General features: G+C 34.2%; 3 protein-coding genes across 5 annotated transcripts; 1 reads left to right on the top strand and 2 right to left on the bottom strand.

The window, feature by feature from the left end:
- Positions 1 to 154: 154 nt before the first annotated feature.
- Positions 155 to 4,809, bottom strand: LOC123214154 (zinc transport protein ZntB-like). The gene is made up of 6 exons (XM_044633900.1): positions 4,242 to 4,809; positions 4,116 to 4,147; positions 3,072 to 3,839; positions 1,636 to 1,715; positions 937 to 1,201; positions 155 to 843 (listed from the first exon to the last, which is right to left on the bottom strand). Exons 3-6 carry the CDS (start codon positions 3,817 to 3,819, stop codon positions 578 to 580), a joined length of 1,359 nt encoding a protein of 452 aa, XP_044489835.1. The 5' UTR covers positions 3,820 to 3,839; positions 4,116 to 4,147; positions 4,242 to 4,809; the 3' UTR covers positions 155 to 577.
- A 719-nt stretch (positions 4,810 to 5,528) lies between these two features.
- LOC123214155 lies at positions 5,529 to 9,426 on the bottom strand. 3 transcript variants are annotated; one of them, XM_044633903.1, is made up of 8 exons: positions 9,099 to 9,426; positions 8,682 to 8,783; positions 8,422 to 8,608; positions 8,163 to 8,342; positions 7,384 to 7,518; positions 7,046 to 7,128; positions 5,834 to 5,927; positions 5,529 to 5,753 (listed from the first exon to the last, which is right to left on the bottom strand). In XM_044633903.1, the coding sequence occupies exons 1-8, from the start codon at positions 9,353 to 9,355 to the stop codon at positions 5,736 to 5,738; spliced, it is 1,056 nt and encodes a 351-aa protein (XP_044489838.1). In that variant the 5' UTR covers positions 9,356 to 9,426; the 3' UTR covers positions 5,529 to 5,735. The 3 variants fall into 3 exon arrangements, with proteins under 3 accessions (XP_044489838.1, XP_044489836.1, XP_044489837.1); XM_044633901.1 differs by having other exon boundaries at positions 5,529 to 5,727; positions 9,099 to 9,425; XM_044633902.1 differs by having other exon boundaries at positions 5,529 to 5,727; positions 8,422 to 8,575; positions 9,099 to 9,423.
- A 388-nt stretch (positions 9,427 to 9,814) lies between these two features.
- Positions 9,815 to 12,657, top strand: LOC123213128. Its single transcript, XM_044632487.1, has 3 exons — positions 9,815 to 10,064; positions 10,471 to 10,627; positions 12,268 to 12,657. The coding sequence occupies exons 1-3, from the start codon at positions 9,879 to 9,881 to the stop codon at positions 12,396 to 12,398; spliced, it is 474 nt and encodes a 157-aa protein (XP_044488422.1). The 5' UTR covers positions 9,815 to 9,878; the 3' UTR covers positions 12,399 to 12,657.
- The last annotated feature ends 1,859 nt before the right edge of the window (positions 12,658 to 14,516 follow it).

Here is a 14,516-nt window from a genome sequence, read left to right on the forward strand (position 1 = left end):
AGTCAAATTGAAGTTCTTATTCAGTTTGTTCAATTGATTAGATATGGTTATTAATGTGCTACTTAAATGTTTAATGCTAATAATGGGTTACCCTCCATGAAAAACCCAAACCTTCCCCATTAAAATCTACTGTAAATCAGAACAAGGCTGTCCATGGAACAAATTGCTAGTCATCTTATTACTCTTTTAGATGACAAAAAATTAATAAGGTCATTCCAGTGTTGCCACTAAAATACAACTCTGTAAATACAATTTTTTACATGCACAAGTTCATAACATCCGTACAATCTGTTAAAATGTTACCACAAATTCAAAGAATTGAAGAAAAAATCTACAAACCACTTCAACTCCAGACAAGATTTTGCTAACCTCCTACATAATAACTTCACCTCCTCTCTGTAACTCAGTCAAGAACCAGGAAAAACCAAATTTGTTCGGGAAGCAAGATGGTAATTTTCTGGTATAAAGCGAGAATTTGAGGTGAAAAAGAATCGTAGATACCTATTCTGCAAATGCGAAATGAAGAAAGTTTGAAAGGACATGTACGACAATGATATTATACATTTCCTTTCTATTTTCAGATTCTGAGGTATCCTCCCCTTTCTTGAACTTGAACCCCGACGGACCTCTTAAGGAATGATTTCCTGTTGAAAGACCAACTTCTTCTCATAGCCCTCAACCTCTGCCAAGCAAGGATTCGAGTATAAAGATATGGGAAAATGAAGCATAGTAGAACCAAAAGAAGCATTGCTAGACATAGAAACATGACATTGCGGAAACCATCTTTGAGCTCTGGGTCTCTCTGCCCCGTCCATGGAACTCCTCCCACATTCATTCCAAACACTGATACAAATGCATGATGCTTATTAATTGCAACAATAGTGATGCCTCTAAAATTTTACAGTAGCAAAACTTTAGATTGAAGAGAGAGTTTACCTCCGGTGATAATGGATAAAGGAAGGAATGCTATTGAAAGAAACGATAGATAGTACAACTTTCTGTTTATTTGTTCAGACTGCCAACTATCCAGACCAGCTTGAATTGTTGTGACACGATTTACTATAAAACCCACATTATCTTTTAATCTCCTAAGCTGGCTAACTAACTCTTCTAGGGCATTAACATCTTCAGGAGCAAACCAATCTTTTGATGCACACTTTTCTTTGACCCGTGGAAATACTTGCTCCCCATGTGCAATCACCTGCAGTCCAAGGAGCCGTTAGATGCCTCTGGTAATGATTCTGGAAATATAAAACCCAACTTCCAAAGTTAAATAACAAATAATATCAATAGACACAATAGATTGTTTAAATGTTAGGATAAACTTTACTGGATCCCTAATACTGATTTCCAGTAGGAAAAAACTGAAGTATTCTCAACTCATAAAGTTAGTGCCATGATGAGCAGAACCCCAAAAGAGTTGGACTTCTTCATTTATTATAAGGACCGTGGGCTTAGCCTTTTTAGCTCAAGTATTTGAGGACTCTATGGATTCTTATCAGGTAATTGAGTTTTCAACCACCCCTGCGGTCAAAAGCCAATTATGAATATCCCAAGTAAATTAAAATTTGATTATAACTCTTCTTTGCTTCCATGCATGCCCATTCAAATAGATAGGTAGGGGCCAAATGTTACCTGCAGGAGGCGCTGCAAATTAAGAAGCATTTTGGGAAGTCTTCTGTCATCCAGCATTTTTTTCTTTAAAGCAAAACCACCTGTGATAAAACACAATTATCAAGTAAGTTCATCTCGTAAGTAGACTATATCAATTCAAACAGAACAATATGGACTTGGAAGAGAAACTAGTTATGCATAAAATTAAGATGGAAACAAACTTAAAGATCAGTTCACTGAATGTTAAGTTCATGAAGTGCTAAACCTGTAAGGATGAAAGGTGTGCTGAAGTTAGTTACTAAGTGCTAATCCTGTGCGAATCAAAGGATTTGTGAAGTCCAATTAATGATCTGCTGAATCAACAGCATAATATGATATGCCTTACCATTTTTAATTTTAACTCTCCCTTTGCAAATAATATACCACAGTAGAATAACAATGAATTGGGCAAATATGCTTCACAATAATCCATTGCAATGATTGAATTAATCTCTTATCAATTAAAATATTGATTTACTCTAAACATCATTAGATAACTTGATTCATTCAATTCAATATGATTACTTTCAATCTATATGTAAACCTCATCACAAATCAACAGTAACAACAAACTATCCTCAACAAGCTCTGTCTATCGACACCTATATGGACTGAAATTTTAATCTTTCCGCACCTATCACATGATCCAGGAAAAAGGGAGAAAGGAGAAAAAATTGCAGAAGGTGGCTCACATTACACAACTAAACGTAAGGACTGAGTTTTATCTATACATGGCAAAATAGTGGCCAGGAAACAAAAAATAAGTTAAAAAGTTAGCATTACCTTTTCCTTAAATTGATTAAATGGATGCTTGCTGAGGGATGATATGATGAACAAAGTGAAACAGTGACCTATGTTCATAATATAATTATAGTGTACGATGAGAAAGATAATGTTTGAAAAGAAATAACCTCTAGGATACATGATTATGGTTTGTTTTCAAGCATGCAGATATAGAATAAGTCAGAATTACCAGTTTTGCAACAAAATGACCACTTTTTTATGCTGTTTCAATAATTAAGAGTTCTCATATTGCTTAGGCCCAAAGCCAGATTTCTTACAAGCCACTAATTTGTTTTGACACCCGTCAAGTATGGTCAAAATGGATTGAAGATACTACAAACCTATTAAGTGAAAATAAGAAAGAATATGTCTAAGGGTATATGTCTAATTATACCCATGCATGCGACCAAATTTCAAAGATGTGTCAAGTTCAGACAAAGTAACAACCACCTCAATATGGTTAGATATGCCAAACTAACATTACACTAAGACGAGCATGAAACCTAGGAGTTTTTTTATTAAAATCTTAAAGACTGAAAAAAGCAGTAAGTTTTCTGTAGACATAATCTGATCACAAGATATGCAACAATTTATAGTATGTAGGATAAACCATAGATTGTTTTAACCTAACTGACCTTTATCCAATTCAAGCTCCATAGAATCCAGCTCAATCTCCGTTTTAGTCACAACATCTTGAAGGTGATCAATGTGTGTATCAACGATGTGAACAAGAAGATTCGAGACAGATCTTGGAACTGGATTATCAGCTTCCTCAGAATGATTCATTGTTAACAAGAATTCAAGGACATGCTCCTTTATTACAATCCCACTTCCTTCCTTTGGCTCATCTATATTACTTGAGGGACTTTCCACACTAGGAATCTCAGAAAGAAGAGTATGGCCAGTAGGCGAGAAACCCAGCCTAGGAACACGACCCAACGACACAGTAATGACTGAATTCTGCGTAACTCTAGCAGCAATTCTGAATGTGAAATCACTAGAGGCAGGACCATGTGAATTAACCCTAAACACAAGTGCCCCGTCAACATGGCCACAAAATGGTCCATTGCTGACAAGTGAAAGAATGTCTTGAAGCTTCAAAGGCGGGCAAAGGACATTTATAAGGTATTGTGCAGATTGAGTAAGCTTCTGGTTTACTTTTGAAAGTTCAACATGGTACCAACAAAATTCATTGCCTATGCCTTCTGTAAGGTCCCATTCCTTAATATAGTAACCCCCCACTCCATCAAATATATATGCTTTTTGTCTCACCATAGGCGGAAAATGCCTACCTTGGTACATCCGCGATTCCATGCGGCGATTTGCCCCAGAGTTTATTCTATCATCTTCTTCCCCATGACCAAATCGCTCTTCTCGTTCCATGACTTTATCCAACTTATAGCCTTATTTGATAATAATGAATATACATTAAAATAATTCAATCCTAAAACTCCTATATTTAAATTTGCTTACCAACCAATTGGATTCACAGAAAGGAAAATGCAAATTATTTATGAAAAACCTTCTTCAGTTTTGATTCAACAACATATATGCAGAAAGTGTTTTCAAATGAAACTAGCCTAAACGCCTCAATACAAGATACAACCAACTCTATAGATCCAAAAACTAACAACCCAGATCAGAATTATTCACCAATCATATCAATCCATTCAACCCACCAAGTTTTCAAAGTTGACCATTCATCGAATCCCTGAGAAACAACGAATATTCAAAATTTCAAAACCTATACCACTCATGCAATCATATGAACGAAAAAAAAACCCCTCCAATTTGATGCAGCTTACCCCATTGGAAATCTTGAAATACGGCACAAAATGGCCTAAAAAAGGAAAACCCAGATCAGAATCAACGGACTAAAATCCTTTGGCTCTGCTTTCTTCAATATTGAGCATCAACAAAAGAATTTTCAAATAAGATTAATCAGCATTTAAGAAATGATTATAAAGAACATTAAATTGAAAAGATATTGTCGGAGAAAACAAAGACTCGTGTAGGGATGATTGTGTAGTTTCTCTGAATCTTCCCCTCCCACCCATTCCAACCAAAAAGTTTCAAATTAATAATAAACTAATTCACAATCAAAATATCTTATTCTTTTCCTTTATCTAATAGTAGTGTTTTTGCTTGAATAAATTGTGGGTGAAAGAGTGAAAACAGGGACAGAACTTTTATAGAGACAATTGAAAACCAGTTCTTGGTTTCTGGTTTTGTTTCCATTTCACTTAATTTAGGTTCAAACGTTGAGGTGATTTCAGTGGACATTAAACGATGGTTATAACAAGGAAAATATCATTATATTTGTTTCTGACTTCATATGAATTTTCAAAGGCTATGAAATTTCTTTATATCTTATGGTCAAATTTGAGAGAAATGGGTCAAAAGGTAAAAAAAATATGTACATTGCAATATTGAATAAACACAACATATAAACGATAATCTAAATGAAGTAAACAGTAATTATCTCCTTTAACTCACCTTCAAATTAAGATTGTTGCCACATATCATGTTTCTTTGTGTTACAATTCACAAATACATTGCATGAAAATAGTAATTAGCACGCCTAAAATTCTTAAACCTTCCCTTGATGACCCTCAAAAGGAGCTTCAAATATGCCACTTTCAGGTTATTAACCAGAATAACCCTCTTATAAGGGTTATACAAAATAATCACCAACCCAAGGGTTAGAATTTCGTTAACCAACATATCACAGTTCAATGAAATTACCCCATATATAAATTTGTCATTACTCAGTTTGACACATTTCAGAACTCTTAAAACACCTCATATACGGAGTTGTTTTCGTAAATATGCGAGTCTTGTCGTCAATCTCGACCATTCTATTGGATTTTACCCGGCTTGATGAAATCGCTTGTCAGTCTGAAGTAGTGCTAATGTTTGGAGCATCAAGTTTTCTTAGTTGTATCATATGTAAAATCTCTCAAAATACACGAGTGGGTTATCTCAATGTAAATCTATTCTAGAAACTCTTTTTCTTTTTTTTCTTTTTTATTCTCTATTCTCTAATCCAAATAATACAACAAAATGAACCTAATATCACAGATAAGTTATAAGCTTCAACTACCATCAATATGTTTTTATTGATGAAAATCATCATGATGCTACAGATGGAAGGGTTGATACAGGAAGCGGCATGATAATCTACCATTGCACCTTGAGGCACTATGATTTATTTACTGAAAGCCACTGATTATAGTCATCCATTCTTATGATGAAGGAGCTAGAACTTGCAGAGCCACCTCCACCATATGCCTGGAAATTTAACGACACAAGGAAGACTTGGGTTACAAGTTTATCCAGAAATATTCACATTTTAATGAAGCAAAATATGAAATGGCATTGACTCTAATTTCCACACCTTTGCAATCTCAGAAGTATCAGTAGCACTGTCTGTACTCCTCAAGCACATCTTAAGATTATTCCGCTGCATGTGTACAACAGCTCCTATGGCCCTGAAATCATCAATGTATTTTTATAAGTTGATAACCATTTTGATTATACCACAACCAAAGAAATTGTTAATTGGTGAGCAAGTTTCATACAAGATGTAAAGAAACAACCAAAAACTGTAAATGAGTCACTGGGATGAGCAGGGCATGATCAAGATTGCCATGGGGACCAAACCCACTCGATTTGTGGGCTGTGTTAAAAGAAAGCTGGCTGATGTATAGGTGACAAAGAAAACAGCCCCTGAAACTAGATAAAAGACCAAGACAAAACCAGCCCAAGACCACTCCAATTGAAATGAGTAAAGAAGAACAAATTATCATGGAAATCTTCTGAAACTGGAGCCAAAAAATACATAATGTCATAATTCAATAACAAATATAGAAGCCTCCAATAAAATAGAGCCAAATACAGAGTTTAGGGGTTTAAAAAATGACCCAGAAGTGAAACTTTGACATCCCTGCCAATGAATCTAACTCTGTTTTATTTAGTTTGAATAATAAGGACCAGACTGGTTTCCATCCCAACAGCCATAATTTACCTTTTCAAGAATGAAACCATTTCATGAATTTAACTGGATTAAATTAAAATTAACCCTATGAATCAGAATTACTAAATCAATTATGGATCAAAACCTATATGTTGTTGGGAAGGAAACTAACTCTACGGGAAGGAAAAAATTGTTTAAAGTCATGACATTGGGTAGACATAGGTGACACTTGTTTTGGCAACCAAAAATAATGCAGTTGCATGGTTGTCAACAGGATATTTATTTATGTGATTGACCCCTTCCAAGTTAACTGGCTTTTGTAACAACAGCTGTGAATATGGCAAGGTCGGTATATCTTACAAAAAACAAATGGCCAGTGATGACTCTAAAGGCTAACCTAACAGGTCAGAGGAAACCCTTAATAATTGAGTGGCCAAGCATGTGTTTACTGCACAAAATCTGTGGTTCAGTTCCTTCAGATTGCATACTTGACACAAAGCTAAAGGTTTTATGCTTCACAAACATTCAGTAAGACCCCAATTTCAAACTTGAGTTTCCAATTATATACATTCTCCAAATAACCTTTTATGATAAACTGTCAGGGTCTAGGAGAGTGGATCCAAGGAAAATTACCTAAGTCCAGCTGCAGCACTCTTCACACTAAGTTGCTTGCCAATTTCATCGCTTAAGTTAGAACTTCCATCTGCTCTAACTGCCTTACAACCAGAATAATGAAAGGAGAAATAACTTAAAAAGAAACATCACATGGGAAGAAAGAGATTGAGAAAAGAAAAAGAAAGCAAGGTGTTTGTCATGCATTAAGCGTACCAAGTGCAAAGAGCATGAAGTAGATAATATCTCATGACTTAAGTAAGAAATTGGTCAATGCAAGTCCAAATTACAAAACTAAACGTGTTTTGGTAAAAAATGTATCAAAGGGACTGCTATTCAAAATATTATAACATAATTACCAGGCATTCTCCATATAAACCTCTGCCCAACTTAACTCTAAAAACCTTATCCAATAACTTATTTGCAGCACTTTGGCGAGCAGAAATATAGGAATTTCCCTTTGCAATCAGATCCGAGGCACTTATCTCCAATAACTGCTAAATGCAAGAAATTAGGACTTCAGGAATGAAGTATGAACAATAAATTGAGATGATATCAAATGCAGATGAAGGAAAGAGATAATTCAAAATAAAATGACTCATCCTCAGGTCCATTTCAAATGTACATTATGACATGGTTAATTCTATTAAAACTATGGATAGAGATAAATGGTGAAGAGAATATCAGTGACATGCATCCCAAGATCCCACATCTAGATTCAACAGATTTAAGTGACAAAGGAACATATATTTTGAGAAACTAGCTATCTTTTGGGCCTACTTCTAAATAGTTGGGTAATCACTCAGCAATCATCTTAAGGTATGTAGAATTAAGATAAACAATGTGAAACACGCTCGTAGGTTAAATTTGTTTGTATGACTTTTCAATCATCATCACAGTACAGTCACCTAACGTTTTCATAACCCTTATTATTTTAAATTTAGCCCAAGCTGTCTATGTATGCCTGCTACATAAATATAATGCATTCATCACCATCCTCAAACAATAACTCTTATTTCTGTCCCAACCAGCTGCCAGTTCACCATCGTCTTGAACATAATATAAAACTTATAACATTAATCAGTCTCAATTAACCATAAAAATGAAAAAAATGAACTTCAATTTCCAACCACTGGACCTGTTCATACATATATGGATTAGTAATAAGATTCAGCTTTGAGCGCCATTCATTTAGCCCAATCCTGAAAGCAGTTATGTCTGGCAAGCTCCATCGACGAAGATCCATATCTTCAATGTACTTAAGAACAATTTTCAGACGATCCTGCTCTTCTGAATTCAGTACACTGGCAACTTCCCCCTAATTTTGATCAAGAGATATTATTTCACATGATAACTTCAATAAACTCTGTTAAAGTGGGAGGAATTTCTCTACCTACATCAACAGGATTCATCTCTACAAGCTTGGAAGAGAAATATTCATGTACGGCGGTGGAGCTACTCTTCTCGAGGTCAGTATAAAATGTGACTTTCTTGGGATGATCTTCTTTAATCTGTGCGAGTACAGATTTTCGATGATCGAAGCCAATCACCCTAAATGAATCAACTATTAAAACACGATCCAATCTGCATCCTCAAAACACTATAGATATAAAAAGATATACCATCATGGTATCATAATTTATTATGTTTAGCTTACTCGCACATGTTTTGCTGTGAAAGTTGTGCTGCAAATCCTTTTGGACCAAGAAAATCAAGGAGATAAACTCTCTCAAGGCCATGAATGGACAAATCTTCCACCCTTTAATGAAAAAAAAGTAGTCAGTCTAAGATTTCATCCAATGCTCAGAAACAAAAGCTTGAAAGTAAAATAAATAGATGAAGGAGGAATATGGAAAATCTTACTTAAACAGAAAGGCTTACACGTACACGATGTTCAAATTAGTTAAGTGAAACTTGATCAATGTCTTAGACCCAGTTAACAAAATTTAAAATTTTAACATTTGTGTACGTTTTAACAGTTGCAGCAACTAAAGTTCTCACATATATAAAACTGATACAGAAATATGTTGTAAAAAGGAAAACTAAAAGGCCGTCAATTGTCAAATGTTGTAACCTGAAGGGTTCAACGGAAGAGAAAGGCAAGATGAGGCAAGGGAGATTGTGGTGAGAGTGGAAAAGATGAGTAAATAGAGCTGAGAATGCCCCTGAAAAAGATGGGTAATTGTATAGCGCCAAGTTTTGTACTCTGTCTTCACCAGCTTTGGCGATTGCTTCAAGAGCTGCATCTGATCGAAACCCTCGACGTCCTCTCAGAATTGTACATGATGAATACAGTGTCCTCCATTTCTGTTTCAGCCATCCCACTGTCATCTCTCTGCTGCGCGCAGTAACTTGCTTCTGTTACTGTTTACTTTTATACTGAAAGATTCCCAAAAGAAAAATTAGGGAAATTAAATAAATTAAGCATTCTAGAAGGATTTATAGGATTTTAACTGAATATAACTAAGCACCTAAAATATAAAAATAATATCTAAAATGATTATTATTGGTAGAATTTTAAAAATAAAATTAAAAAATTAATTAAAATTTTTAATTGATTTCATAAAATTATTACTAAAATGATTTTATAATAGTATAAATCATAATATCTAAATTAATGGTTTTTTTAAATGTAAAAAAAATCTCCTAAATGATTTTTTAAAATAAAAATGTAAGTTGTTAAAAAAAAAAAAATCTTTTCATAGTTTTTCTTTAAGGTCAGCCCAAGTATAAAGCCCAGCCCAGCCCAACAAGCATAGGGAAAAGAGAAGCAATGATTTGTAAGCTATGGGAAGGTTTGAAATTACATCTTTCATATGCTCGTGGCTTGTCTATGAAATTCTGAAACAAACAAATGGAGCAAGAGAAGGGGAAGAACATAGGAACCGAAGAGCGATGGAGAGGTGCCATTGTAAATCTGACGGAGATGACTTCCAATTTGGAGTCTCTCCAAAAACTCCTTCTCAAGAAAGCTGTTTTTGTCGATGAAGAGACCTTCGCCAAAGCCTCTCTCACCTCTGAACAAGCTCGAACCATCAAAGTCAGTGCACTAAATTTCAATTGATCTGTTATTGTTTTGTTCTTGATTGATTGATCCACTCGAAGTATGAGTTCATCCTTAACATATCTTCTTTGTTAATTAATTGATTTAATAGTTTTATTTAATTGTAGTATATGAATTCGTTTGTCGTCATTGATCTTGTGATTTGCACCTGCTACTGATTGGTTGGTTTAATTTAACGGCAAATTGGTGAAAATAAACATAATACTGCACCCTTTAAAAAGTTTTTCTTTGAGGACATCAAAATATTTTTAGGTTTGAAATCCGGTGTAAACTGTACTTTTTGGCATGCTACTGTGTTTCTAAATTTTTTTTCCTGCTAGCTTCCGAAAGTACTGTCCAGAAACTACAGATATGCTTAACTTTAGCTATCTTTTGCAAATAGGTTCTTGAGCAAAGAGTAGAAACTCTGGAAAGAGAGTTAGATGCTGCCATTACAGCTGCTGCTCATGCTCGTTCAGAGAAAAGACAGGCTGAGTCAGCACAGAAGGCTGCTGAATTACGTGCACAAGAGATCACAAGAGAGCTTGAGAATACAACAAGTATGTGTAGTCTTAAATTCTTATTTCTCTTGAAAAATAAATCTTGATTAAAGAAGGGAAGAAATCCAGCGTTAGTGTTAATAATGATTTATTCATTGTCCAAAATAACACAGGACAATGTCCTTGGGAGTGCTTCCTCAAGTTATTTTCAACTACGGAAAATTAATGCTGCATCAATGGCTGGGTTACAGAATAAAAGTAACACTTTAGAAGCCAAGATCTAATTCTGCGGTGCACCTCATGACAAAAACATCAATTTACTTTAGGAATAGCTGTCCTGGGTGGTTAGCTTAGTCATATTTTTTGGTTTGATAGTTATATTGAGTGTTACTTTTGGGAATGTTATGGTTTTCTATTGCTCTGTTGGAAGCACCTATTGTTAAGTCTTTTGGGTTCTTGAGGCTATCATGAGTTATTAGCTCTTTACAAGGTTTTAGTTATGAAGTAAATATGTTGACTTTAATTACCTAAACTTGTTGCCCCTAATTTTCCTACATCATAATCCTTTCTTTTGACAGTTCTTGTACCTTTGGCTATATTTACTCATACCTCTTTTCTGAATTCTATACTCCCTTGTTCTGAAACTCTTAATGGTTTCTGAATTTGCTGCAATTAGGAGCATAAAAAACCATATATGCTGTTCAAGGGGACTCTGTAACCTGAAAGCAACATCTACATGACTATTTTAGCATGTTACATTATTCCGATATTAAACTATAATTATTTCCTTCATGGTTTTGTTATAGGAATAGTCCTAATGTCAGCTCTGGGTAGGGTTTCTTTATATTAGTTGATTATACCATATCAAATGGATTATCACTTACCTATTATCATATTTATTCTCCAGAAAATTCTTGCATTCAAATCCTTTACATATCACAATCAAATCTCTATCAATCTAAATCTTGTTGCCGTCTATTGTCTCAATTAACTTCTCCTTGTGGTATCATAGTCAGCTCACCAATCCGTGTTTGTTTATGTAGTTGTGTTTATTTCATGTGCATGAGGGGTATGTAGAAGCTTAAATACAATTGTATGGTTTTTTTATCTATATCAGCTACAGGCCAAGAGTCTTTAGGCTTGTAAGATTTAAAACTGTGAACTAAGTGTGTGATTGATTGGAAAGACAAGAGGTCATTTTTCTTCCCTTTTTACCCTATTGTTTTGAGTTTCTACAATCTTTTCTATTATTTCCACCTAACTAACCCCGAACATCAAACCTTTCAGCTCAAATCATCCCTAATTGTAACGAAACACTTCCATCTCAGTGTACCATGCTAAATCCAAGTCTTGTTGAAAACATCCTGCAAAAGCTTTTCTGTTTTCTATCTGTCTTAGCTCTTTATGTCCCCAGAAGCAATATGATTCCAGATGTGCAGCAATACCTTTGCTGAATAAGATTTAGGATTTCAATAATGGTGCATCTTACTTTATATTGTGGTGCCTACATTGCTGAATATGATTTTGAAAAATGCTTTTAAGAACAACAGTGGAGCAATTTACCACAGAATATGTAAACATCTTTGTTTTTTTTTCACTTGTTGCTATATCTCATTTGTCTAGTAAACATTGTAAATGAAAGTTCGAGTCTGTCACAAACTATGCAAACTTTATCTAACAAATACTTATCTTGGTTGCAGAGGTTTTCGAATTACATACAGAAGAGTTGCGGGCAAAGCAAGAAGAAATCTCAAAGCGTGATAATGAAATTAAGCTCCTGGAAGCTATAATTCAGACACTCGGTGGAAGAGAGTCACTCTCAAGTAGGTAAAAACTTGCCTTGCACTTGTTGCTGCATTATATTTTGTTCCACAAATCTTTTATTTATAGTGTTTGTCAACTGTGTTTCTTACCTGTAATGAAAATTTTTTCCTGATTTCTTTTTATTTGTATAAATGTACAAACTTGAATGGAAAATTCTCTGGGAAGTGAAAAGAGAGAAAGAAAGAAGAAACAGAGAGGAAACAAGGGAGAGAAGCAAAACTTTAAATTTATGATTATATATATAATTAGTCTTTTATTATTATTTACATAATTAGTTTTTTAATTTAAAATTAATAATAATTTTTAATTTATAAGACTATTTTAATTGGAAGGACACTTTTGTCCGCATATCTCACATTTGATTTTATTCAATAAAAAATTTCATCTTATAAGTAAACAATAGAATCATTTCTATTTCTGTTTCCTTTTCTATTTCAAAAGAATTCCAACGACTAAAATATTTCAATAGAATTTCAATTCCATTTTAGATCTTTCTCACCACCTTAGTTCTCACATGATACAAGCTTTATTTTATAATAATAATTTTTATTAAAATATTAATGATTAAATATTTAAAACTTTTAAGAAACTTCAAATATTACAAAAATGTTCAAAATTAGATACTTATATATATATATATATATACACACACATAAAGATGATTATGGATTACCTCAGGGTCTATTTTTAAGATCACTAGTTTACTTTATTTATATATTTTTTAAATTTAAAATAAGCATGTATAAATCATTATAGGATATGTTCCTCGTATTCAAAACATTTTGGTCAAATATATATGGACTAAATGTTGGAAGATTTCGAGGGAAAAAGTATTTGAGTGAATGTGAAGAAGAAAGCTTGATGAGTCAATGTCTCTTTCCTGCTTTAATTGACTTTGGAAATTAAAGAATTTCATCGTCAACAGAAACCGTCTCATTTACAATTGTGATTCACGTTTGCCCACCCAAGGTAACATTTTTTCTATGATTGAATGCATAAATCGCATCTTCTTACTCAAGATATGTCTTTAACATTTTTCCAACAATTGAATGCATAATTTTAGATGAAGTAAGAAATTTCTCCTATAAATGGTTGACTAAAATTTTTAATAAAAGATTAGTATTTTTAAGAGAATTAAATCTTTAAATTTTACTTTTAACACAAATGCAAATCCTGATTATTTCACTATTAATTTACCTTTTTAACCCATTTCTTTCTACTTTTTGCAAATATCGTCCCATCACTCTATTTTCACCACCCCACAGCATTGCCACAGCCACAACCACAACCACAACCGTCACAACATCGACATCATCAGCCAAACAACCTGACAACCCTAGACCTCACATCCTGATTTCTTCACCTCCAAAATTTCTTCCCCGAGTTCAAACACCCCACACTTAATACTCCCCAGATCGTGGCATTGTCAACAATCACAACATTCTGTAATACCTTAATACTCACTCTTAATCTTTACCTATTTTTCCATACCATCATCAGCAATCACAACAACCACTCTTCCAAGGCATTGATTCGCCTTATGGTTGGCTTGGGTAGTGGTGTACAACCATCATCAATCGAGTGAAGACATTAAGCTTTATCAACCAGGATGTCTTCCAGATTGATAAAGTGACCACCCGATAGGTAGTGGTGGTAACGAGAGTTGCATAAGTCAAGAAACCAAAACTGGTGTCTGGGACTAGAGAGGAGAGGGACAAAGAAACCAAAAAAGGGTTATGAGAGACTAAGAGAGTAAAATAAAATCAGAACGCCAATGGGTCATTGTTGTGCTAAGGTACTGGGGTTTTAAATTTGTTTTGCACATTTCTGTCGGTCTCTCATTGCTGCTGCTGGTGTTGAGATTTTTGATGACATGATTTCTTCCGATGGGATCACCATTGAAAGAAAAGCAAGTTCTCGGTTGGGTGGCCCTAATTTTTTTTTGGGAAAAGGATTATTTCCCATCCAAATTTTACCCAATTTCAAACCTACACCCACGGGAGATAAAAAACTCAAACTCCCACCCATGGTCAAATTTATGTTAATTTCTTCTGTTAAAAAAAGGGATAAAATAGTTATTTTACTATTTACATTAAAAGTTATAAAACTTATTTTTACCACCCTC

This window comes from Mangifera indica, chromosome 4 (assembly GCF_011075055.1).
Source record: "Mangifera indica cultivar Alphonso chromosome 4, CATAS_Mindica_2.1, whole genome shotgun sequence".
Lineage (NCBI taxonomy): Eukaryota > Viridiplantae > Streptophyta > Magnoliopsida > Sapindales > Anacardiaceae > Mangifera > Mangifera indica.